Here is a 27,029-nt window from a genome sequence, read left to right as displayed (position 1 = left end):
GAAAAGTGTGGTGGAGAAGGAAAGGACAGGGATTGGGTCACAGCTAAATGGAGAAGAAGGGTTGAAGAAGTTTTTTTTTTTTCTTTTTCCAAAGAAGGGGGAGGGGGAGAGATTCACAGGTTTAGAAGCTGAAAGGAAAGAAAACAAAACAAATCAAAACACCCCAAAGGTGGACAGAGAAAAGTTAATGATGCAGGGGAGAGAGAGATAGAGTCATGGAAGATCTTAGGGAAGATGGAGGAGAGGGAAGAGTCTATGTCCACAGAAAGAGGAACAGAGTTTGGATGGGTTGGGGAAGACTGCCTTCTTCTCTAAGGCCACACAAGGAAGACCTGCATGGAAGAGAAGGGGAGAGCAGGTAAGTATTTGAAGATTTTTGTCTATACCTGATGGCCCCCCGTCTCTATTGAGTAGAAGGCGAGGTCTTCTGCTGAGAAACATGAGTAGAAAATTGGGTCTCATCTTGAAGTGAGTAATAAAAAATGTGAAATACTTGATCAGAGGAATAGGGGAAGACAATGACCAAGACAAATAAAAGGATCACAGAAAAGGCATCCAGGGCCCAGATGAAATTAAAGCCATATATTTATACTGACAACCACCAGGAAAATGGATTGGTTTCTTCTACCTGTCCTTAGTTACGTCAGTAAAGTTGAACAACAGGAGTCTGTAAAGAAGAAGAGATCTCATCCTCAAAAAAATTAAACATGGAAGGCAGCCCCGGTGGCTCAGCGGTTTAGCATCGCCTTCGGCCCAGGGCCTGATCTTGGAAACCTGGGATCGAGTCCCATGTCAGGCTCCCTGCATGGAGCCTGCTTCTCCCTCTGCCTGTGTCTCTGCCTCTCTCTCTCTGTCTCTCATGAATAAATATTTTTTTTTAAATCCTAAAAAAAAATTAAACGTGGAATTTACCAGCCAAGATACCAAAGCTGGTATCTTTTACCAGCTGGCTCAGTTGGTGCAGCATGCAACTCTTGATCTGGTGGTCATGGGTTCAAGCCCCATGTTAGGGCTCAAGAAACCATATGATCCAGCAATCCCGCCTCTGGGTGTATACTCAAAGGAAATGAGAACAAGATCTTGAAAGGATATCTGCACTCCCATGTTCACTGCAGTGTTATTTACAACAGTCAAGACGTAGAAGCTTAAATATCTGCCAATGGATGAATGAGTAAACAAAACTTTATGTATATACATATATCTCACATACATACACAATGGAATATTATTTAGCCATGAGCAAGAAGGAACCTGCCATGTGTGACAATGTGGATGAACCTTGAGAACATTATAGTAAGTGAAATAATATCACAAGAAAAAAATTATTTTTAAGAAAAAAATTTATGATTATAATGGCAATGGATGTTAACTAAACTTACGGTGATCATTTCATAATAAATACAAATATCGAATCTATATATTATACACCTGAAATTAATATAATATTATATGTCAATTTATGTCTCAATCCAAAAATAAAAAGTAAGACAGAGAAAGGCAAATGCTGTGTGATATCGCTCATATATGAAGTAAAAAACAGCTAGACTAAGGCACCTGGGTGGTTCAGTGGTTGAGCATTTGCCTTTGGCTCGGGTCATGATCCCAGGGTCCTGGGATCGAGTTCCACATTAGGCTCCCCACAGGGAGCCTGCTTCTGTCTGTGTCTATGTCTCTACCTCTCTCTGTGTCTCTCATGAATAAATAAATAAAATCTTAAAAAAAAACAAACAGCTGAACTCATAGAAAAAGAGAGTAAAGTTGTGTTTACTAAGGGCTTGGGGGTAGAGGAAATGGGGAGGTGTTGGACAAAGGGTACAAAGTTCCAATTATAGGATGAATAAGTTCAAAGGATCTAACATGCAGCATAGTGATTATAGCTAATAATACTGTATTATGTTTTTAAGGTTCTTCCATGTTTTTAACAACCTGACAGTTCATTTTTTTTAATGCCGAATTTCATTGTATGGATGTACCACAGTTTGTCCATCACCTTGTAGAGGACATCTTGGTTGCTTGCAGGTGTTAGCAACTGTGAATAAAGCTAATATAAACAAACATATGCAATTTTTTGATATAAGTTATCAATTTGTTAAGGTAAATACCAAGAAGCACAATTGTTGAATTATATGGTAGGAAAATATTTAGTTTCATAAGAAGCTGCCAAACTGTCTTCGGAAGTGCTTGTACCATTTTTGCATTTCATCAGCACTGAATGAGAGAGTTCCTTTTGCTCCTCCTCTTCTTCAACATTTGGTGTTGTCAGTATTTTGGATTTTAGTCATTCTAATAGGTGTATAGTGATATCTTATTTTAGTTTTCAATTCTTTAGTAACATATGATGTTGAGTGTTTCCATATGCTTTTTGCCATCTGTAGATCTTTAGCGAGGTATCTATTTAGATCATTTGTATGTTTTTTTAAATTGAGTTCCTGAGTTTTTGTTGAATTTAGACTCCATTTTAAAGTGCTCTTTCACTAACGATATGAGGTCTTACTTGACCCTGTTTTGTGTATTGTGTTGTCTGGTTCCAGATGCCCCCCTCAGTCAATTTACAGTCGTCTATACATATATATTATAACAAGCATAGTTTTTTTTTTTTTTCTCCTTAAACAACAGAGCCTAATTTTCTTACATTTCTGGAGGCCAGAAGTTCCAGATCAAGGTATGGGCAGAATTGGTTCCTTCCAAGGACTGTGCAAGCATAGTTTAAAGACCCTTAATCCAGAAAGCTGGTAACAAAAGTTGTCTGAGGGGGGAACCTGGGTGGCTCAGCAGGTTAAGTGTCTGACTTCAGCTCAGGTCATGATTTCTGGGTCCTGGGATGGAGTCCCCAGGGGGTTCCATGCTCAGGGAGGAGCCTGCTTGCCCCGCGGCCCACTCGGGCTCTCTCCTTCTCTCTAATATAAATAAAATGAAATCTTAAAAAGGGGGGGGGGATCTACTCCACTGGGAGGAGTCTTTGACACGGGGATTTCTGACCATTAGATGCAAAGAAGGACCGACAGACACTGCAGCAAGTGATCAAATCAGCGTCACCAATATGAGGCCGAGGGACACGGTGTCTGTCCTGGGCAGGGGGCGTCACTTCCCCGTACTCTCGCCAAACAAACGCAGTGTGAATCCTGGTCTTACACACGCGCGCGCGCACGCACACCCGGAGGAAATCGAAGACCAAGTAAAACTGGAGGACGGTCTACGAGGTGATCCCGGCGCTCCGACGAGGTGGGACGAAGACCCGCACTCAGAGGAGCTGCCCGGGCCGGGCCCACCGGGAGGCCGGGAGGCTGGACGGCCCCCGCAGTACTCGACGACGGCCTGGCTCCTGGAGCAGGGAAGACCCCTGCAGGGACGGTTGTCCAGGGGGGCCACTGCGCCGGTGCTCCGGTCCTGGCTCTGACCGCTCGCTGGGGTGATTTATACGCGGTGCCAGCCCTCAGGGAGCGGCTGAAGCGCTGCGGAAGCTCCTCGGACCATCCGTCCCATCCTGCGGAGTCCGACAGCCGGGCCGCTCCCAGGGCGGGTCCCAAGGGCCGCGCGGGCGGGGAGGGGCGGGAGGGGGCGGCGCGGCCGGGCTCGCGTAGGGTCAGGCCCCGCTGGCCCCCCCTCCCCTCCCCTCCTCTCTCCCCCCCTCCCCTCCCCGCCCCCTGGGGCCGGCCGCGTGGGCGGGGTGGGGCGCGCCCCGCACTTCCGAGGAGCGGGGAGCGGGGAGCGGGGAGCGGGGAGCGGGAGCCAGAGCGCCGCCCGGGGCGCCCGCACCCGCCGTCATGGCCCGGGCCGCGCTGCCCGCCGTCCTGCTGCCGCTGCTGGGCCTGGCCGCCGCCGCCGCCGCGGGTGAGCTGCCCCTGCACCCCCCGACCCCGACCCCCGACCCCGCGGCCGCCCTCACCCCCGCGCAGCGGTGACCGTCCGGCCGCCGACGGCCTCGCCCCCCTCCCGTCCGCGCCCCCCGGGAAGGGCTCCCCGAGCGCCCGAGCGCGCCCCCGGACCGCAGAGCTGCGAGAGCCCCGGCCCGGGGTGCGGTCGGCGCCGTCGGGGCTGAAGGGGGGCGGCTGCGGGGGGAGGGGGCTGCGGAGGGGGGAGCTGCGGGGGTGCTGAGGGGGGGCGGCTGCACGGGGGGCTGCGGGGGGAGGGGGCTGCGGAAGGGGGACTGCGGGGGGGGACGGCTGCAGGGGGGCTGCAGGGGGGGCTGCGGGGGGCGGGGGCCGCGCGCGCGCTGTGGAAGCAGGAGAGCGGTGCAGCGCCCCCTCCCGCCCCGGAGCCGGTGGGGCAGGCGAGGCCGAGGCCGGCCCCCTCCCCCCCTCCCCCCTTCCCCCCTCCCCCCCCTCCCCCCTTCCCCCCCCCGCGGGCGTCCTGTGACCCGTGGGGGCGGCTCGGCGGTTACGCAAGTGGCGTCGGAAGGATGGCACGTGATCGGCCTTTCCCGAAACAGATTCCGAGGAGCGCGGGCGCCTCGCGGGAAGCGCGTCCGGGCAGCGGCGGGGGAGCCCCCCCAACGCGTGGCTGGAGCACGAACCAGCCCCGGGTGAACGCTTGTGTGGGCTGCAGTGAAGTGCTGACTCGAGTGTTTTGGGTTTTTGGATTTCACTTTCATTTTTTTAGGATTTTATTTATTTATTCACGAGACACACGGGGGAGGCAGAGCCGGAGGCCGAGGAGAGGCAGGCGCCCCGCGGGGCCGACGGGGTGGGGGGGGGAGGGCTCGATCCGGGACGCACGGGGGCACGCCCGGGGCGCAGGCAGGTCCGCAGCCGCGAAGCCCGGCGCCCCTCTGCGCGTTGGGGGGGGGGGGGGGACGGGCTGCCGCACCGCCCAAGGCGCTTCACGGGGGAGGCAGCAGCGGGGAGGCAGCGCCCTGCGCTCCTGCCTGAGCGCTCCCGTGGACCTCCTGTGGCTCGGCGGGGCGGAGGCCACCTGGAGTGGAGGCCTACGGAGCGGAGGCCACGCGGAGCGGAGGCCACCCGGAATGAAGGCCACACGGGGCGGAGGCCACCCGGAGCGGAGGCCACACGGGCAGAGGGCACGTGGAGTGGAGGCTACACGGGGCGGAGGCTACGTGGGGTGGAGGCCACCTGGAGTGGAGGCCACGGAGCGGAGGCCACACGGAGCGGAGGCCACCCGGAGCGGAGGCCACACGGGCAGAGGGCACGTGGAGTGGAGGCTACACGGGGCGGAGGCTACACGGGGCGGAGGCTACGTGGGGTGGAGGCCACCTGGAGTGGAGGCCACGCGGAGCGGAGGCCACCTGGGGCGGAGGCCACACGGAGCGGAGGCCATGCGGGGCGGAGGGCACGTGGGGCGGAGGCCACCTGGAGCGGAGGCCACGCGGGGCGGCCTTCACGGTTCACGCGAGTTTTGTCTGGGACCAGCCTGGGCGGTTCTGAGAGCCGCCGCCGCGCCCTCGGAGCCTGCGGTGACCTCGGGCTGCCGCGCCTTCGCCCAGGATGGACTTTGCTTGTCAGATTCCTTTTAAGGATCCGTTTCTGGGTGTTGGGATCCCTTTCAGGGACGCGGTTTGCAACAGTAAACCAGGACGAGTGTCTTCGGAAAATTTTGTTCTTTCCCTTTTATGAGTCCAGTGCACTTAGCAGGCGTTGACCAAGGTAGTGCTACTAATAAGGGGCTTCAGGACTGGTTTAGAAAGAGCACGAGCTCCCCGGTGAGGCACAACCGTCGGGCCTCCATCAAGCTCCCTAACTCCTTGCTCGTGGGCGCGATCCCCCGTGGGGCCATCAGGAGCCTGAAGTGGGGCGGCGGCGGCCACCTGCTGGGCCTCCAGGTCCTGGGCCCGTCCCTGTGTTCCCGTCGTACGAGATGCAGGGTCCGTGTTGGGACGAGAGAGCCTCGGGAGCGCCGCTCCAGGCGGGCTGCTGAGCATCTCGGCCGTGGGATCGAGGGCTGACAACCGTGTGTTTGTCATCATGGTACCTCGCAGCAGCTCGTGCAGACGAGATCACCAACCGTATTAGACCTACGACTACGTCAAGAAAGAACGTCTCCAGGTTATCACAAAATTAGCTTAATTAGCTGAGTGGCAAGATCTCAATGGAAAGGCTCCTGTGGTTCTTGCATGAAGTAGAAGTTTAAGGTTGAAATGGAAATCGTTGTTACCATTCTCTGTTGTTTCGGAGTTTATTAGCATAAGTGATCTTATGTTCTTAACTATTATCTTGAAAATCACAATGAACAAAATATTTTTTAAATTCCCGAGTAAGTTTCCATGGGATCCTTTTTAGAAAGTTCTCCTGTAATGGTGCTTGTTCCCATCGTGGGTGATCGGTGTGCTTATTGGGTAGGTGATTTCCCCTGGGCCTGAGATGAGTGAATTTTTAAGCATATTCCGAGAAGTCCTCCAGCTGTGGTCATCCTGTGGATCAGAATCTAGGTCACTCATTTTGAATCGCCGCAGCCTACAGGCCCTGGAGGAGGGTGCCCCTGCCTTCCTGGCTCTCACCACTTTACCACTCTCCCTGCTGTTCACTGTTTATCCACACTGGGCCCCTGGAGACTCAGCCACCTGCTGGCTCCTCTGCCCAGACCATCCTCCCCTTCCCCTATCCTTGGCATGGCTGCCCCCACCCACGTCATTCAAAAATATCTGTTCATGTGTCACTTTGTCAGGCCTTCCCTCAATGGCCCAATTCTCTATGGCACGCCCCTCTTCTGTCTTCTTCCGAGCACTTGATTATTATTTTATTTCTGTCATGAACCGATCTCACAATTGAATTCAAAGCATTAAATCGTCTTAATTCATTGATGTGGCTTTTTCTAATTCTTGTAGATGGCACAGTGGTATTTCAGGGGAAATGATCTCAGGTAAATTTTTGTAAGTTTTGAGAATGTTTCTTCTAATGAAAAAGTGAAATTACAGTTAGGCGTTATCTCAGGACTTCTTTCATTGTTGAGAAGTGTTTAAAAAGTGTGTTTCTGCATTGAAAACTAGTTTTGCAGTAGGGTTCTTGTCCACAATTTTTTATGATACATATCAAATACTTATTTTGTTTGTGGGTTATTTTGGATTTTGAGGGCAGATCCTGAGACTGAACCTATAAGAAAATGGACCAGTGCTGCCCGATGAGAAAGCCGCAGAGGAACGCTGGCACCCCCATTCTATAAATAAATCTCATGACAGCTCTTCTACAAAGTGACTGCAGGGGAGAAAGGTGGAGGTGGACCTCTTGGAAGGTGGGTTGGGGAGGGTGATGTGGAGAGGGAGTGGAGTGTCAGAGTGGCTGATTTCCTTGGGATTCAGGGAGATTTTGGAGCCCAGACTACAGCCACAGGTCCCCTAGGTTAGTCAGGGACTTGGAACCCTACTCCTGCCTCCATATGTTATAACAAACAGCTCCTCTTCTTTCTCGGTCTCTGCCACAGTTGCTCTTGTGGAAGCCAAGTGACTGTGACTCATATCTCAACTGGAGAAAGGTGAAGGTTTTATTACTGACCAGGGGGAAGAATGCAGTCTTTGCCTTCACTTTGTTAACATTCAGAACAAGTATTTCCCAAGGATCACTTCCTCTTATGCTGTGCTGGTTGCTTAAAAGAAATTATAAGGGAACAGAGAGTTCTCTAGAACTGACTGTAATGCCAAATATTCCTGGAGATATGCTGTTGTATTCTGTAGCACATGGTAATTTCAGGCAGAGGATCTGTATAGAAACTTTTGGAATCTTAAGTGCAAGCTTTTAAAATTTTTATCAGGCTCCTAAATTTCTATAAATATTGAGTCAATGGAATTATAAAGTTATAACATCCATAAAGAGGGCAGCCCGGGTGGCTCAGCGGTTTAGCGCTGCCTTCAGCCCAGGGTATGATCCTGGGGACCCAGGATCAAGTCCCACGTTGGGCTCCCTACATGGAGCCTGCTTCTCCCTCTGCTTGTATCTCTGCCTCTCTGTGTGTGTGTCTCTCATGCATAAATAAATAAAATCTTTAAAAAATCCATAAAGAGCCACTTAGGTGCATTATTAATGACCTATCTTTCAGGACAGCTGTGAAGAAGTAAGTGCTAGAAAAGAACTTTGCAGAGAACATTGTGCACAGGCTGTGTGTGTGTGAAGTGTATTTGGCAAAATATATTTTTAAGGAAGATATTACAGAACCTGTAATTGAAAACTTATGGCAGTATTTTGGGAGGCAGGTTTTTAAGGATAACAGGATTATAGCATAACTATAGCTGATAATTTAGCATCGCGCAAGGCTTAGCTTAGCTTTCTGCTCATGGAGTGCATGCACTTCAGCAGCTCTCCTCACAAGACGCGTCCAGCCTCTGCTTGAACACGTTTCTTATTCAGAGTAAAAATATATGTCTTGAGTCGTTTTAAAGCTTGTTTCGGGGGCACACACTGACCGGTAGCATAAGAAGGGATTGGGGCTGAATCAACTGGGGTTACTGCTAGTGCTGAAATGAACCAAAGGGGAAGGCAGTTGAAAATTTTGAGGAAGTGAACAGTTTGTTTTGTATTTTTATGGCCATAGCTTCTCAATTTTTTTTTTTTTGGTCTTGCTGTGTATTGCTTATTTAATTATTCAACAGTGGTCTTTGAGTTGCTGCAATCCTCTTTATCATCGTCATCATCCTCATTCCCATCTCAGGGGCCCACGTTTGCTATTCCCTGTCTGACCCAGACTTCCATGTGGCTTTTTCCCTTCAGCTCACTCAGACTTTTTACATGTTACCTTGATAATGAGATCTTTCTTAGACACCTTTTAGGGGTGCCTGGGTGGCTCAGTGGTTGAGCATCTGCCTTTGGCTTGGGTCGTGATCCTGGGGTCCCGGGATTGAGTCCCACATTGGGCTCCTCGCAGGGAGCCTGCTTCTCCCTCTGCCTGGGACTCTGCCTCTCTCTGTGTGTCTCTCATGAGTGAATAATCTTAAAAAAAAAAAAAAAAAAGACGCCTTTCTAAAACTGCAGCTCTAACCCCTGTTCTACATTCAGGATCTTGCTTCTCTGCAGGAGCGCAGTGTGGGACTCAATCCCAGACCCTGGGATCACGACCTGAGCCAAAGGCAGACATTCAACCGCTGAGCCACCCAGGTGTCCCTTGCTTCTCTGTTTTAACTTTTCTCCTCAGTACTTATCACCATCTTTGCTTGCTCATCTCCAAGATGGCCCCAGTGATTCTTTCCTCCTGGTATTCATAGTTTTGTGTAGTGCACCCCAGCACTGAACAGGGGTGACCTCTGTACCCAATAGGATATTGCAGAAATAACAGAGTGTGACCCTCAAGGCTGGATTATAAACGCTATTGCACTTCTCCCTTGTTCTCATTTGAATCATTTGCTCTGAGAGAAGTCACCTGTATGTCATGGGGACCCTCAGGCGACCCTGTGAAGTCCACATGGTGAGAACCTTGGCCACTTACTCACAGCCAGCACCAACCCACCACCCATCTGAAGGAACCTTCTTGGAGGCTTATCCTTCAACTAGCTCAGTCTTCAGATGGCTGCGGCCCTAGCAGAGAGCTTGGCTGCAACTTCATGAGAAACCCCAAGCCAGAATGACCCAGCTAGACAGCTGCTTCCAGATTCCTGATGCAGAGGAACTGTGATAAAGGTTTTTAGTTGTTTTAAGTTGCTTATTTGCAACAGATTGCTAATACATCAGCTAAATATAAAATACCACCCCTCATGTCTTGCCTTGGTGTATCTGCCTCGACTAAACATAAGCTCTAGGACGGCAGGATTCTTTTTCCTTTTTGTTCGCTGTGGCATCTAGGAAGCACCTGGAACATCTTTCTCACAACAACCGTCATAAGAATAAGTACTCTTGTTATCCTCGTTTTACAAATAAGGAAACTAGGGCGCAGTGAGGTTAAGTATCATATCCACGATGGAGTCAGCGCCAGGCTTCTCCACAGCTTAATGTGTCCCCTGCATGCTCTCTCGTGTCAGGTACAAGGCGCTAGGATAGTTATTAAGGAGGGGACACTGCAATTTAAGAAATGGTTTCTGTTGTCATGCAGTTAACAGTCCAATTGGGAAAACAGGGTAAATATCAGATAACTGGCACACAGAGCAGAATTTGATCAGTGCCATATGAACGTGTGTTGGTCTCCAAAGGGTAACACAGCCCCTTTTCCAAGAATAATGGCTACCTGTGGTTCTTACGCATGGGTCCCCATGGCTTGTGTCATCTTATCCTCACTGCTCGAGCCACAACTAATCGAAACAGGGATAATTGCCTAAATCAAAGAATGACTGCTCTAGGCTAGGCAGCGCTCAAGGGAGTTCCTAGTATAAAAACCCTACGAGGCCTATTTACTGAGCTAAAACCTTCAGAGTTCTTATTATCCCAAGTATCCTTACAGCAAATCTCTATCACTGCAGTAATCTAGCAAGTTTAGTCTTTGTAGCCAGAAAGCATCTCATACATGTTATTAGAAGTTCAGACGAGTCAGAGGTTACAAGAAGATGAGGATTGGACACTTCTGACACACGAGCTGCCTCTGAAATAAGAGTATACTTTAACCAATAGACAGTATAGAAGAGTTATAAAGCTTTTATAAAGCATAAGAACTACAAGTGTGCAAAGAAGTAATTTGTAAGTTAACATCATTTGGTGTTGATTGTATTTTTGTGTATTTAATAGACTTGCTTTATTCCATATAAAAACCGAATTGCAAAATTTATTTTTTATATTCTTGAGTTATCAGTAGAAAATATTATGTGTAGCTTTGACTAGAAATAATATGACAACATTTGTCAGCCTGTGATTCAAGAATTTCCAGTGATATAGAAAGGTGTTTCAGGTGTCATCAACCATGGTAATGGAGTCTGTTTCCATTTAAGTGGTGGTTTTTTAACCCTATAAAGATAAAGAGAAGGGAACAAAATGAATCAGAACAAAATAGGAAAAGAAAGAAAAAAGAAAATAAAAATTTGCATTTGCCCTTGTGACTTTCTGTTTGAGTTTCATTCTGGAAGTGACTGTTTGTTTTGTCTATCATGTCTTAACATATAAAACATTATCTGGTAGGAGGAAGGAGAGGAGGGAAGAGACCAGCCTACTTCACTCATTGAATATTTGACTCCTTTCTAGGTGCTTGTCATTGTGTTTTCTATGATACTCCCTCTGTTTTGGAATTTCTTTTTCTTTTTCCTTTTGTACATGACAAACTCTTTTATCCTGTAAGTTGTAGCTCAAATTATTTCCTTCTTTTTGAAGTATTTCCTGACTTTAAAAGTTATTTACTCTTTCTTTTATTGTTTTATATAGCATTTTACCTATCATACCTCTGTAATATCTGTTATGTGCATGTGTCTGACTCTTCCATCAGACTGAGCACTTTACATGAAGGACTCATTCCTCTTTATATCCTTTTCTCTTTACTCCTTGGCACTGACCATTATACCTGACATATAGGAGTTGCTCAGTAAATGTTCACTAGATGGGTGATGGGTAGATGGAAGAACAGTTGTTAATAACCTATTCAAAGGTGTGAGAAAGGGAACTCTGCTTTGGGCTATCACTGGGTGAGAAGAACAACTAGAAACTCTAGATGAAATTCCATTAAAACCATATTTGCAGGCACCAGAGAGCTGCTGAGGTGAGCCCAACATTGTGTGTATTAACTTTTCCCTTTATGAGAGTTGCCAAAATCTGCAGAGTTTTGGGCAGTCTCAGGGTGTTAAGGAGGCAAAATTTGAGTTTTAACTGGCCAAAGAAGAGAGGCTCTGCTTAGTTCCCAGGCTTTTTATTGGGATTCATGGATATTGAGCCTCCCAAAGGCTACACCTCCCCAGGTCAACTCAATCCTTGATTGTATTAATGTCACTGTCAATACCCAAACTGCCTGCCAGAGTTCCCTTTAGGGGGAGAGTAACATCATCTAGGGCCTCTACATTTTTTTTCCTGCACAGTGTCTTAATTGATTTAAAACAAACAAACAAAAACAAAAACCCATGCACCAAGCATTATAAGAAATAGGTTAAAGGAGAAAAGAAACAAAAATAGACCAAAAGGCAACCCAGAAATTAGTTATCAGAAATGGACTTTAAAATAACTATAGTTAAGTTCAAGAATATAGATAATAAAATTGAGAATTTCACCAGAGGTCCAGAAACTATATAAATAAAAATGAATTGAAATTCCATAACTGAAAAAAAAAAACCCACTGACATTATGAACTCAATAGACGGATCTAACAGCAGATTCTTAAAACCTAAAGAGTAGATAATAAACCAGAAAGAACAAGATTATAGTATGGCGAACCAAGAGTATTAAAATATGGGAAAAAACAAAGGAAATATTTGAGACATGGTGAAAAGTCTAACATGAACATGTTGAGGGCAGCCCGGGTGGCTCAGCGGTTTAGCGCCGCCTTCAGCCCTGGTCGTGATCCTGGAGGCCCCGGATCCAGTCCCACACCGGGCTCCTTGCGTGGAGCCTGCTCCTCTCTCTGCCTGTCTCTGCCTCTCTCTCTCTCTCTTTCATGAATAAATAAAATCTTAAAAAAAAAAAAAAAGGCTTTAGCGACCATCAACTTAAAATAGACTGCTATATACATAGGATGCTTCTATAGGAACCTCATGGTAACCACAAACCAAAAACCTGTAATAGGTACACAAAAAAAAGTAAAGAGAAAAGGATCCAAACATAACGTTAAAAAAAGTGTATCACAAGGGAAGGAGCAAGAGAAGAAAGGAACTGGGAAAACGATGAAAGCAACCATAAAGCAATGAAAGAACTGGTGCTAAGTACATAGCTATCAATAATTCTTTAAATGTAAATGATCAAAATGCTCCAATCAAAAAGATATAGGGTGACTGAATAGATTAAAAAGAATAAAATAAAATAAAAAAATAAAATAAAATAAAATAAAATAAAATAAAATAAAATAAAATAAAATAAAATAAAATGACTGGGGCACCTGCTGTGCTGGCTTAGTTGGTAGAGCATGCGACTCTTGTTCTTGGGGCTGTGAGTTCAAGCCCCATACCAGACATAGAGCTTCCTTAAAAAAAACAACCCAAACCAAAAAAACCCAAGACCCATTTATATGCTGCCTTCAAGACTCGATTCAGACCTCAAGACACGTAGACCAAAAGTGAAAGAATGGAAAAAAACATTACATGGAAATGGAAAGAAAGCTGGGTAGTAATACTTATAATATCAGACAAAACAGACTTTAAAAGAGAGACTATAACAAGAGACAAAGAAGATAATGATAAAGAGATCAGCCCAGCAAGAGAATCTAGCAATTATGGATATCTGTACACCCAACATAGGAGCACCCAGATATATAAAACAAATATTAACAGACCTAAGGGGAGAAACTGACAGTAATGCAATAATAGGAGGGAATTTTAACACCCCACGTTCATCAATGGACAGATCATCCAGACAGAAAATAAGGAAACAGTGGCCTTACCACATCAGACCAGATGGAATTAGTAGACACATAAAGAACAAAGCAGCAGAAGATCTATTCTTTCCAGGTTCACGTGGAACTTTCTCCAGGATAGATCACCTGTTAGGCCACAAAACAAGTGTCAGTAAATTTAAAAAGCTTGAGATTGGATCAAGTGTCTCTTCCAATAACATATCTAGTATGAAACTAGATATGAAGTATAAGAAAAAAATGGGGGAAAAAACCCCAACCCTGCAAACATGTGGAGGCTAAACAACATGCTACTAAACAACCCATGGTCAATGAAGAAATCAAAGAGGAAATTTAAAACTACCTTGAGAATAACCGGTGTTGGTGAGGATGTGGAAAAAAAGGAAAAAAAAGCTCTCATGCACTGTTGGTGGGAATGCAAATTGGTGCAGCCTCTGTGGAAAACAGTTTGTTGAGGTTCCTCAAAAAATTAAAAATAGAATTACCTAACTCGGGGAAACGAACTAGGGGTGGTGGAGGGGGAGGAGGGCGGGTGTTGGAGGGGAATGGGTGACGGGCACTGAGGTGGACACTTGACGGGATGAGCACTGGGTGTTTTTCTGTATGTTGGTAAATTGAACACCAATAAAAATTAATTAAAAAAAAATAAATTAAAAAAAAATAATAATAAAAATAAAAATAGAATTACCATATGATCTAGTAATTCCACTATTGGGTATTTACCCCCCAAAACAAAAGATAATTAGAAAAGATATATGCATCCCTATGTTTACTGTAGCGTTATTTACAGTAGTTGGGATACAGCAGCAACCCGTGTCCATCCACAGATGAATAAAGATCTATACATCACCAGTGGGATATCACTCAGCCATAAAGTAATGAAATCTTGCCATTTGTGACAACATGGATGGACCAAGGGGATGTTTTGCTAAGTGAACTAAGTCAGAGAAAGACAAATACCATGTGATTTCACTTATATGTTAGATCTAAAAGAGTTCCTCTGAGTAAGGACCAGACTTTCAAAGAGGGCAGCAGCAGTATATAGTGAAAGTAGGATGGCTGAGTACTGTTTCTCAGACAGAGGATCTAAGGGCCTAGCTGTTTCACTTACAGACCTTCAACTGTGCACCCTGTTTTCAGGCCCTCCCTAAGCCCTGCCCCTATAGGTGTGTCTGGCTTCTCCAATTCTTAAACATTTGTGGACTTCTTGCTTTTTAACTCCTGGGATCGTACTGCTCATATAATTTTACAGCCAGGTTTTTTTTTTTTTCCTAACTCAATGTTGCTAAAATACCCCTACCAACTACCTTTAAGCCACCACAATGAGAAAGTTCTAGATTACTACCAGAATTCAAGCCAAGGTAGTCACATGTGTAATGCCCAGTACTTATAGAACAGCAGGAAGGAAAAAAAAAAAAAAAACCTGTATACAAAATAAATTGTATCTTGAGACACCTACTCTCGTGCTAGTACATCTTGAATGATTTTTAAATTTTTTAAAGATTTTATTTTTAAGGATTCTCTACACAGAATGTGGGGCTTAAAACTTACAATCCTAGAATCCAGAGTCGCATATTCCACTGCCTGAACCAGCTGGACAGGTGCCCCCATCTTGGATGATTTAACTACTAAATGTAGCAGTATGAGGTGGGGAACGTTGCGGGTCTCATCATGGGGACAATTTTAAGTAGTCTGTGGTATTATCTAGGTTACTGACCCAGCTGCTGCAACAATGATCTGAATTAGCAATGGCTTAACAAAATAGTAGTTTATTTTTTCTCTCATAGCAATCTGAGTGTGATATGATGGCTCCATGTAGGATCCTTCTGTCTTGTAGCTTTGCTATTCCTAGGCTGTTTCCATTATTGACATGATTAAGGATGGCTAATGACATTTTCACCAGTGGGAAAGGGGAAGTATGATCCAGGGAGCATATTCCCTTTTAAAGGCAGTTCTGCACCTTTCACTTCAGCCCAGAGCTCATTATCCAGAAGTTACTGGAAGATAGGAAAATAACTTAGCTTGGTGGACATGTATTCTGTGCTGTATAAGAAGCCAACGTAAAAAAAGAACCCACAAAAAAAATTTAAAATAATAATAAATGCACCAGGAAAAAAAAAAGTGCCGTGTTCAAGTAGGAGACAAGTAATGGTCTCCGCCATATTCTGAGTTTAGTAAAGTCAAGCTTGTTGAGTTTAGATGAACATAGCTGATGGTTAAGTTCTCATCTTTTCAGTAAGGCATTCTTTTTACTTGTTTACATTAATGTTACAACACATATAGAACTTAAAATAAAACTAGGTAAAAAAATATCATGGTAATTTTCCCTACATAGACCTAAGAGAATAGGGAAGATCAATGCTTTTTTTATTCACCGAAATTCAGTAAAATCCTCCTTTTCTCCATCTTGCCAGTGAAATCAAACTCTTAAAGGCTTACTTTTGAAAATAAATTCATGCTAACGAAATTCCAGAGCCAAGGCTTAAAAATATGCACATTTATAATGAACAACAACAAAAAAACCCAGATCAAGATAGAGGCGAAGGAGGTGCCATTCCACTCTACAGCAACAGAGGAGGAGATACGGTTCTGTTTCATAGAACTAGTTCAAGGAATCTGCTTTGATGAGGTGTTGAACTAAGAACATTCATAAGAACATCAATCTTGTTTTCCTGTGTAACATGAAAACTTGTCTGAATATTCATAATGTAGCAACTTGTCTCTGCTCTTGGAAGTATAATTTTTAAAAAAGATCTTGTAAAACTCTTGAGACTTTTGAAATTGTTTCTATATACTGCAAAGATAACCTTCAAAAACCTTGTAATTCTGATTGGTTGTCCTTCTTGATAGTCAGTTGCCTTGGTAATAATGCTGTAATTTACAAGTCTGAGATCCTAAACACCCTAAAGACTTGTAACTTTGCTCTGTCAAATCAGAAGAGAATCACTGGCACATCGCCCCTTTCCCATATGTAGAATGGAGAAAAATAAATTACTATCACACTAGTCAATGTCTTATTTTAACAGAGAGCTTTGTGGCTAAATTCTTTTTTTTTCTATGAAAATGTAATATTCTTGATCTTTCGGAATTTGTGGAATTCTTCCCAAGTTGTTTAATAATGTTTCTCTTTTCCCATACAGACTGTCCTTCATCTACCTGGGTTAGGTTCCAAGACAGTTGTTACATTTTTCTTAAAGAAGCCGTCAACCTAGAAAGCATAGAGGACGTCAGAAGTCAATGTACTGACCATGGTAAGGAACTTCTTTTTTTTTTTTTTTTCCACAGTCATAAATGGTGTTCACTAATTTCTTTAAAAAAATGGTTTTGTCATATTTCACTTTCACCTGGGTCCTTGTAACAGTCTGTATAACACCCAAGCTGCACACTGGACTTGGGTATATATTTAACCTCTGAGTTGGAAGACTGCTGTTCGGCCCCCCTGTCCAGAGCTGTCTGCCAGGAACTTAGCCACAGCAGGACCTTTGTCATGTGCACATCTGTGCAGAGCACTGTGCAGGCACTTCGGATCCTTTGCCCAGGTATAGCCATTCTAACATACCCAGCAGGTAGTTTCTCATTAGCTTCCTTTTATCAAGGGGAGAAATTAAGTTCAGTTATTTGTTCAAGGTCATGCCGGTAATAACTGGCAGAGCCAGGATTCAAACACGGTTGGATCAGATTTTAGGACCATAGTTTGTGATCACTGTTCTGCCCTGAAGGAGCCCTTTTGGGTACTCGGTGTGGGCACAAGTCAGATGGGACCGTGAAATGAACCTGTGGTAGAGACGTTAGGGAAGAAGGCTCTTTGCCAGCAGATACGCTCAATGTTTTCTGGAAAATACCACTTTGCATTGTGAAATATTTCAAATAAAAATGTCATTTTTAAAAAGGTGTGCCTGGGTGCTTTTTACATATTTGGCTGTTGGGCACCAAGTGCATCCTTGTTGTGAAGCCTCTAATTGTGATTCTCATAAGTTCAAACTGAAACTAGGAGGTTAAATAGCATCTTTTTTTTTTTTTTAAGATTTTATTTATTCATGAGAGACACAGAGGGACAAAGACACAGGCAGAGGGAAAAGCAGGCTCCCTGCAGGGAGCCCAATGTGGGACTCGATCCCAGGACCCCGGGATCACACCCTGAGCCAAAGGCAGATGCTCAACACTGAGCCACCCAGGCTCCCCTAAATAGCATCTTTTTTCAACCGAGATAGCTATGATATGGTGATATAAGAGTCCTTGATCCTTTAGAAATGCTTTTTACTACTCCATGAGATCTAAAATCTCTTGATCATTTCATTAAATTTGATCTTAGGTTTATTAATAACTCCAGCATTTAGAAATGCCCTTTACCTACAAAACCCCATAATTTTCTGACAACCAACCAATATGACATTTTGGTAGAATATCAAATCATACTCATTTATTATAGAAGTAATGAATGTAGGTATAGACATTTTTAATCCTATGAAGTGCCATATAGTACTCAATACATATTGTTCCCTTTGAGAAACTCATACACCTGCCAAATGGTGTAGAACATTAGCTCTTTGAGAACCAGACAAAATTTCCAACCTACCAGTATGGTTTCATTTTACAGAAACTGAATAAAAGGAATTTTTGTTTTGAAGATTTTATTTTTAAGTAACTTCTACACCTAACATGGAGCTTGAACTCACAACCAGGAGATCAAGAGTCACATGATCCACTGCTGTGAATAATAGGAATTTTTTGAATGAGGTTTTCCCATAACAATTTTCCATCTCTTTTTGAAGAAATCACTTATGTTAGGTATACTTAGATATAAATTTCAATAACAGAAATTATATTGGAGGCTGAGCACTAAGGAGAGACATGCTCCTGAACCACAGGTCAGAGTTCACTGTCCAGCTTTAATATTTATCTTTAGCAGTTAAGCAACTGCTTCCAATACAGATGCATAATTAATACTTGTTGACTGACTGACTTCTACAATTCAAGTGTAGTGAGAGTTTTTGGTTTTGTTTTTGTATTTGCCATTTTCCTTTAGCAAACAAAACAAAATTGAAAACACCTAGCAACATTGTGACTTTACCTTGATCGCTTGTTTCAGAGTCCATTAACTCTGCTTGTTCAAGGAGGTTAGCCATTTAGAATTTTAAAATGTTATGTACAAATTTGCTTCTAAAATTTATCTTGTGTCTAAAAAAAAAATACATCTTTTCCCCAGTTAAAAATTTATCAATTCAGTTTGTTTTAATGTTTACATTTTTTAAGCTTCCTCATACATTTCTGTTAACCTTACCATTTATTTGATACTCTTCCATATTTGTTTCTACTCTGGAAATATTCAGTTTATTGATGAATCAGAAAATTAGCTAAAATTAATGCTGGTATTTATTTTTGACTAGAGTAGTAGTGTTTTGGTTTAGAATAGTAGATGGACATGAATTCAAGGTTTGCTATGTATGAAGAAGAAAAAGCAGAAGGAATACTAGAATATACATTTGGATTTGTAAAATCTTCCCAGCTGTATAAAACCCTGTCTTAAGCGTATCATTAGGGGTTTAGAAAACAAGTGCTTGTTACCTTTTGGGCTGCAGAGAGCTATATTTAGAAATATTTCCAGGGATTTGTGCTAATTTACTTGATATCGCTCTCTTTTTATTATTCATAATAAGGAAAATAATTGTGAGAGGCTAAAATTTTTATTTTGCAACATTTACCTTTATGTTATCATTTTAACAGAAAAAATAAATATTTTCAGTCTTTCCTTTTTGTGATTTGTGAACTATGTCACTAGCTATAAAAAGAATTAAACACCCAAATTACATCTCAGCAGGTACTGTCACTGGTAATGCACTGTAAAAAAATTTTCTTGAGCACTTGCATTCTTCAGGGACTTATGCTGTCATTTGTTAAAGAAAATGAAAGTGTGTCTTATTTGCCTGACACAGTAATTTAAGTTTATACAGTATTTAATTAGATTACAGTGTTAAGAATCGTTAAAGTTCCATTGGCTGCCACAAGGTCAAAGAAAAGGATGAAAAACTCATCTCTAAACACTTAAGCCTAAACTATAACCTAGTTAAATACTTCCCTTGAGAATTTTTCTAGAGTGGCATTTCGGTCACATTTCACAAGTAAGTACAACTAAGTATCAGGGTAAAACAGCTTAAGTCTCTGTGACATTTAACAGACAGGCAGCTGGAAATGATAAGAAAACCATCATAGAGTTTTTAAAAATTGATAAATGACTCTGGGAACCTCATTGAATCCTAACTTTGGATTAAAGTATGAAGTATTTTAAAGGTCAGTCTTTTTTTTTTTCTTTTGAAGATTTTTGGTAATAGCATGATTTATGCAGATCACTATACAAAATGAGAAAAACATATGCAGATATTTTAAAAATAAAACAAAACCAGGGGTGCCCACTTGGCTCAGTTGTTGGGCATCCAGCTCTTGATTTTGGCTCAGGTTATGCTCTTGGGGTTGTGGGATCAAGCACCACACATCAGGCTCCTCACTCAGCAGGGAGTCTGCTGGAGAGTCTCTCTCTCTCTTTCTGTTCCTCTGCCCCACCCCAATGTACTGTCTCTCTCCCTCTAAAATGAATGAATAAATCTTAAAAATAAAATAAAACAAAGTCACTCTAAATTGCACTGCCCTAAGGAAATGTAATGACTGTTAATATTTTGGTAAGTATCGTAGACTTCTCCCCCATCCCAGGCAAATTTATAATAATAAATGCTTGCTCTTTTTTTTAATATGTAAGAAAAGGGATATTTGGGAAACTGCCCCGTAATCTGCATCTTTCTTTAAAAATGTCTATGGCAGTAAAAATACAATGTTTATTTTGTACTAACTACATTAATCTCATATATAGAAATCCCATAATTGATTTAGTTAATCTTCTAATATTGGCTATTATTTTCAGTCTTTCACAGTCATACATGTGTGATGAACATTAATGGTTGAGCACAGGGCCTATGACTGTTTTAGCATAATTGTTAACGATTGGTGGGTCAAATAATGTGTTTTTAGGGCTTTTGACACATCTTGCCAAATAGTTTCCAAAAAGGCTATACTAATTTTTACTCCACCTAACCCAACGTATGAGTTCCTACGTTGTTATACCTAAGGCCAGACTGTTTAATCTGTAAGCCTGGAAGTCTGCTTATTTTTAATTTTCATTACTTTACTAGTGAGATTGCATTTTCACACATTTCTTGTGTTTATATTTGCTTCTGGGAGGGTAAATTGTCTTTTTTACAATCTTGAAACCAATTTTTTCTTCTATTAAGGTGTCTGCTGCTTTATTTATAATGGAGCTTTAGTCTGCCCAGTTTGGGATTTTCTTCTTTAACAATACAGTATGGTTTGGGGGAGATTTTTTTGTCCCTAATTTTCTTTTTCCCTATAGTTAAAATTGTTTTCTGTAAGCCTCTTTTAGAAGATGTGGTAGTGATCACCTAATACAACTTTTCTTTTTTTACCATATCAGTACGTAATAGGAGCTCTTTTTTTTTTAAGATTTTATTTATTCATTCATGAGAGACACACATAGAGAGAGAGGCAGAGACACAGGCAGAAGGAGAAGCAGGCTCCATGCAGGGAGCCCAACGTGGGACTCGATCCCAGGTCTCCAGGATCACACCCTGGGCTGAAGGCAGACGCTTAACTGCTGAGCCACCCGGGCTGCCCAGGAGCTCTGTCTTTCCCTTTAACTGTTAACTTATTATGAAACTACTATCAATTTTAGTCTGATGTCATAAATATAGTAGCCTGTGATGTAAGCCTCCTATAATTCTCAAAGTGTGGTCCCTGGAACAGCATAGTTTCACCTGGGAACCTGTTAGGAATATAAATTCTCAGGCCTCATCTCTGGCTGAATCTGAAACTCTGGATGTGTCCTTCTATTGTTTTAGCAAGTCCTCCAGGTGCTTCTGATGCTTGCTCCAGTTGGAGAACCACTGCACTGAACTATAAGACAATATTCTGACATTTTCAGGAGACTTTGTTAAGTCAAGCTGATTTTGGAGGGATGTAATTTAATAGGAGGCTAGACTTCCTCATTTCCGTGTGTAGTTATATTAGTTGTAGTACAGAGAGTCTGCAAAGTTTAAAATATGTTTAAAAATACTGGAAAATAGGAAAATTTGTTACTTTTAAATTACTGAGGCTGGAAAGTCACATGTTTCTTAGGAACTTTTTTTTTTTAAAGATTTTATTTGAGAGCAAGAGCGAGAGTGAGAGAGAACATGTGCAAGGGGGAGGGAGATAGAACAGAGAGGGAGGGATAAGCAGACCCTGTGCCAAGCGGAGAGTCTGACACATAGCTTGATGCAGGGCTCAGCCCCAGGACCCTGAGATTATGACCAGAGCTGAAATCAAGAGTCTGTTGCTCAATCGATTGAGTCACCCAGGACCCCCAAGGTTATATGCTCTATTCCTTAATTACCTGAGTATGGCTGGAAGGCTGTTACATTACTTCTCTACGTTCCTCAGGATTAGGTGAACCCTCCCCACCAGATTTCTGGTTGCTAGGAGTACAAGCCTTGGTGTCATCATTTATTCAACTGTTTTCACTTGAAAAAAATAGAATATCATGAAAGAAGCTAACTCCACTAGCATTTTCTAAGTATTATTCAATTAAGACAGTGGAATGTTTTTTAATTTCAAGAGAATCTTTGTTTAGGCTAAGAAACAGGGTTAAATGTCTCTTGGAAAAGTAAAGTTACTCCTGTTATTTATAGGGTGCTGATGTGTACCTGTAGCTTACAGATTGTAAGGACAACAGCTAACGTATAAAATATAGATGGCTGCTGCTCTTTACTCTTGAATTACGTGGAGGAGTCCCAGGAAAGATCAACTAACTATCCAATGAGAATGAGGACCTCCTTAGCAGTCCATTTCCCAAAACCAGGGCTTTCTAAGGACCACGAAGAAAAGTATGGGAAGGCATAGACTTCGGCAGCAGGCACATGAAGGCAGAGTCCACACTGCTTGCTGCTGGAACTGCACCAGGCCTTGGAGCTGCTCTGGTAGGTCGCCCTGGTACTCTTCAGTTCTCCGGGGTACGGTCAGAGCTTTTCCTCCCTACACCAGGGAGATGCGCCCGGGAGAAACCATGATTACTAGAGGAAGAGGTAGTGGGGAAAAGTAAAGTTGAAAGATGCAGAAAAATGTTTATTGATCAAGCCTCCCATGGTTTTGTCCCCTTTTCTATAAATCACCAACTCTATGTGAATGAAATGAGTATAAAATGCCCAATTTATCCCATCATTTCACTTTTCTCATGAATATATTTTCAGAAATGTGCATATTCTCAAGCTAAATTTTAAAAAGGTATAAATGTGTAATGTTACTGTAAGTGTATTATAATAATGCATAATCTCTATATATACTTCATGTGATTTTTCACTGATTTTGGGAACATGTTAACTTTTTATACCTAAAAATCCAGGAGCAGACATGGTAAGCATACATAATGAAGAAGAAAATACTTTTATACTGGATACTTTGAAAAAGCAATGGAAGGGCCCAGATGATATCCTCCTAGGCATGTTTTTTGACACAGATGGTAAGTGATATTTATCTTGTAGGAAATCACTTTTAAAAAAATGGTAATAAAATTGAGGACTTTGAGATTCTTCAGTTCTCTCATTCAAGTTGGCGTTCCCTGTGGTGTCTATCTGGGTGTTGTATTTTCAGTGTGAGCCCATGACCTGACAGTGGCTTTTCCCTGAGCAGCTCAGTGTGTTGCACACAGAAGAGTCAAAGTTGATTCTCTTTTCTGGATTAAAACAGGTTTTTAGGCTCATAATACCTACATAATAAAATGGAACTAAGTTTGCTATTAATATTTTAATTCTCTTGGCTATTTCCCAGTGAAAATGTTACTATATTATTTTCATTTTCCTCTTCGTTTTTTTTGTTCGTTTGTTGTTTTTAGAGAGGGGGGAGGGGAGGAGGAGAAAGGGGGGGGAGAGAGAGAGAGAGAGAGAGAGAGAGAAAAGGAGAGAAAGAAAATATTCCCTGCAGGCTCCAACCCCAGTGCAAAGCCCAAGGCAGGGCTTGATCTCACAACCCTGAGGTCATGACCTGAACGGAAATCGAGTCAGATACTAAACCAACTGAGCCACCCACGTGCCCCATCTATGGAACCTTCTTGAACCAATACCTTTTTTTTTTTAAGGTTTTATTTATTTGTGAGAAAGAGATGGCAGGGGGCACTTGTGGGGTGGGGGTGGGGGGTGGGAGAGTGACTTGATGCTGAGCAGGGAGCCTGATGCTGAGCAGGGAGACTCAATGCTGAGCAGGGAGCTCAGTTCCAGGACCTTGGGATCATGACCTGAACTGAAGGCAGACACTTAACTGACCAAGTCACTGAGGTGCTCCTTGAACCAATACCTTTGATTTGCTTGTCCTAATTTAAATACTACAACCAAAAGTTTGACCAAACATACCTTAGTAATTTAATTTCCCTTTAACTCTAGACCCTTTTCTATGGCTGTAACAGTTTAAAACTGTCATAATGATGAAAATATTCTTAACTGACAGATGAAAGTTTCAAGTGGTTTGATAAGTCCAATATGACATTTGATAAGTGGACAGACCGAGAAGATGGTGAGGATTTGGTGGACACCTGTGCCTTTCTGCACACTAAGACAGGGGAATGGAAAAAAGGAAACTGTGAAATTTCTTCTGTGGAAGGAACCCTTTGTAAAGCAGCTAGTAAGTATAACTGAACAGACATTTTTCCATTCCTGGAGGGGTGCGGAAAGTAGAGCTGGTTTTAAGATTTTCTTTGAGACAAGTGTGCATTAGTAAATTAGAGGGAGTAAGACAGACTTCAGAACACAGTAGGATGGTTTGCTCCCAAGTCTCAGAGTCCAGTGTAATTCTCTTACATTTCAGAGGTAGGACCAGATCATGTGAACCAGGCATACTTTTATCCTGCTTATATTTAGAGCCTGAAAGAAGTTTAAATTTTCCATTGTTTGAAGTATTTATCATAGCCTCTTTGCATATGATTAAACAGAAATGGTGACGAATACTTATGTCTGACTCCAGAATTCTAAGATTTACAAAGAATTTGACCTTGTAAGGGTACTAACATCCTTTGTTTAGGCAAATGAAGAAATGCATTGTGTAGTTTATAAATGATTCTAAATTAAAGTGTAATTTTTCTTCTGACCCATCAGAATGCTTTTTTTTCCCTTTCTCTCCCAAGGGGTGAACCCTGAACCTGCCCCTGCCCCTCCATCAGCCCAGCACCCCTGGCTTCCAGCTGTCCCCTCTTCCCTATCAGAATGCTATTTTCTGATAGGATGAGCACGGGGTGTTATTCTATACGTTGGCAAATTGACCACCAATAAAAAATAAGTTTACAAAAAATGCTTTTTTCTAATGAACAAAATTATTGTCACACAATATTGGGTTTTTTTTTTTTTTAAAGATTTATTCATGAGACACACACACACACACACAGAGGCAGAGACACAGGCAGAGGGAGAAGCAGGCTCCATGCAGGGAGCCTGATGTGGGACTCAATCCCTGGATCCCGGGATCACAACCTGAGCCAAAGGCAGGAGCCCAACCGCTGACCAACGCAGGGGTCCCATGTCCCACAATATTTTGATGTTCTTGCTAAACACCAAAATTTGTCCTAAGTTTTAGAAATAATGTTTTTCTCATTAAAAACACTTAAAATTTCAAAATGTGATTTTGGGATGCTTGATACATGATAGGCACTTCCTCATTTTGCCTCTTTAGTATTTCCCACCTACTTCTACTGTAAACCAATAATATGTTTCCTTTTTACATTTTTTTTGCTTCAGCAGGGTTTTTAGCTACAGTTTATAGTAATTATATTAATTTTCTCATTGTTTTATTGTAATAGATTTCAATTTCCAATATTTATTGATTTTTTAAAAATTGGTTCTTTTCATATACTAAGTCTCAAGATACCATTATAGAAACCAAATTTTTAATTATAACTTTGAAACATCAGAAATAGTGAACAAATCCATTCTAATGAGGTCACAGGTGTATACTTTAATTTTACTAGGTTTGTTTTCTACAGACTCTACCAAAATACTTTTCCTCATCTTATCACTTTTTTGTTAATCCTTTTCCACCAACCAAGCTAATGCGGTTAGACCTCTACATCTTTAAAAAACAAACAAAAACTTTGTTCAAGATGGAAAACAAAATTGACCAAGCAACAGAAATATGTGTTATATTAATTAAAGGGGTTCGTTTTTAACTATTTTGAAAGTGTTTAAAGGCAAACTTAGAATAAAGCGTACTTGAATTCTAATTTTTATTTTCTTTTGTATTTTAGTCCCATATGAAAAGAAGTACTTATCAGGTAAGCAATAGTCTTTAATTTTTTTTCCACAAGTAAAAACATATTAAGATTCTAATGTTGAAATATTACTAAAGGCCCATGAAAATTAATTGTATAACATAAAGTAGAATGACTTTTTAAAGAATTTAGAAAGGGCTCAGTAATAAGACTTGACATTCTAAAAATAACTGCAAGTTATGTATGAATTTTTTTAAACACCAAAAAATTTTTCCGACTTTTTTGTAGGCAGTGATTCTACTGTCTTTTATTTATTTTTATTTATTTATTTATTTATTTTTTTATTTATGATAGTCACAGAGAGAGAGAGAGAGGCAGAGACACAGGCAGAGGGAGAAGCAGGCTCCATGCACCGGGAGCCTGACGTGGGATTCGATCCCGGGTCTCCAGGATCGCGCCCTGGGCCAAAGGCAGGCGCTAAACCGCTGCGCCACCCAGGGATCCCTACTGTCTTTTATTTTTAAAAAATTTGGCCTCAGTTATAATTATACTTCATGAAGTACCTGTCATAAGGGTTTACTAAATGTACTTTTTTTTTTAAAGAACAGGTAATATATTAACATGGCTCAAAAAGCAAAATTATAATAAGGCAAACGCTGAAAAGTCTGTTTCCCATTTGCTCCCATCTACCCTATTCTATATCCTTACTGGGCACTAGTTCAGTTTCTTCTTTAAATGTCTTGTGTTTCTTTTGCCAAAATAAGCAAGCTGAGATATAGGACTTATTTTGCCCCATTTATTCACTAAAATACTCTAGATATTGCTCCGTATCATTACCTATAGATTGAACTTCGTTTTTTTTTACAACTAAATTACTCTTCCATTGTATGGATAGGCATAGTTATTTAAACAGCTCCAGACCCTTCTTAGCTTGTTTCAAAACATTTGCTATTGCAGTGCTGCAATGAGTGACTCTACCTTGCACAAATACATCTAAAGATTGGATTCTATAGATGGATTTAAAGTGGATATACAACTTTGATTGATATATTAACAAGAATTGTACCATTTTGCATTCCCAGAAATGTTACAAAACTTACAGATTTTTGCCAATTGGTTGTATGTATAATTTTTGTTTTTTTCTTTAAAGAGAGTGCATGCACATACACACAAGAGAGGGGAGGGGCAAAGGGAAGGAGAAGGGTTGAGTCCTAAACAGGCTCCATGCTCAGCGTGGAGCCAGACACGGGGCTTGATCTCAAAACCCTGAAATCAGGGATCCCTGGGTGGTGCAGCGGTTTGGCGCCTGCCTTTAGCCCAGGGCGCCATCCTGGAGACCCGGGATCGAGTTCCACGTCAGGCTCCTGGTGCATGGAGCCTGCTTCTCCCTCTGCTTATG

At 42.3% G+C, this 27,029-nt stretch overlaps 1 protein-coding gene and 1 long non-coding RNA gene across 2 annotated transcripts in view; one reads left to right on the top strand and one right to left on the bottom strand.

Moving 5' to 3' along the window:
* LY75 (lymphocyte antigen 75) overlaps positions 1 to 27,029 on the top strand; it is a 127,910-nt gene that overhangs the window by 94,780 nt on the left and 6,101 nt on the right. Inside the window, exons 35-38 of the mRNA XM_072751690.1 lie at positions 16,482 to 16,592; positions 22,784 to 22,900; positions 23,881 to 24,054; positions 25,667 to 25,693. Of these exons, the coding sequence (XP_072607791.1) occupies positions 16,482 to 16,592; positions 22,784 to 22,900; positions 23,881 to 24,054; positions 25,667 to 25,693 (429 nt within the window). The remainder of the gene's footprint in view (positions 1 to 16,481; positions 16,593 to 22,783; positions 22,901 to 23,880; positions 24,055 to 25,666; positions 25,694 to 27,029) is intronic.
* LOC140598172 (uncharacterized) lies at positions 10,484 to 16,486 on the bottom strand. The gene is made up of 3 exons (XR_012000294.1): positions 14,030 to 16,486; positions 13,372 to 13,826; positions 10,484 to 10,805 (listed from the first exon to the last, which is right to left on the bottom strand). It is a non-coding gene; the product is annotated as an uncharacterized lncRNA (long non-coding RNA).

The sequence above is a fragment of the Vulpes vulpes genome, chromosome 3, assembly GCF_048418805.1.
Source record: "Vulpes vulpes isolate BD-2025 chromosome 3, VulVul3, whole genome shotgun sequence".
Lineage (NCBI taxonomy): Eukaryota > Metazoa > Chordata > Mammalia > Carnivora > Canidae > Vulpes > Vulpes vulpes.
Note: the sequence above shows the minus strand (reverse complement) of the source record. Positions and strands in the feature narration are given on the sequence as shown.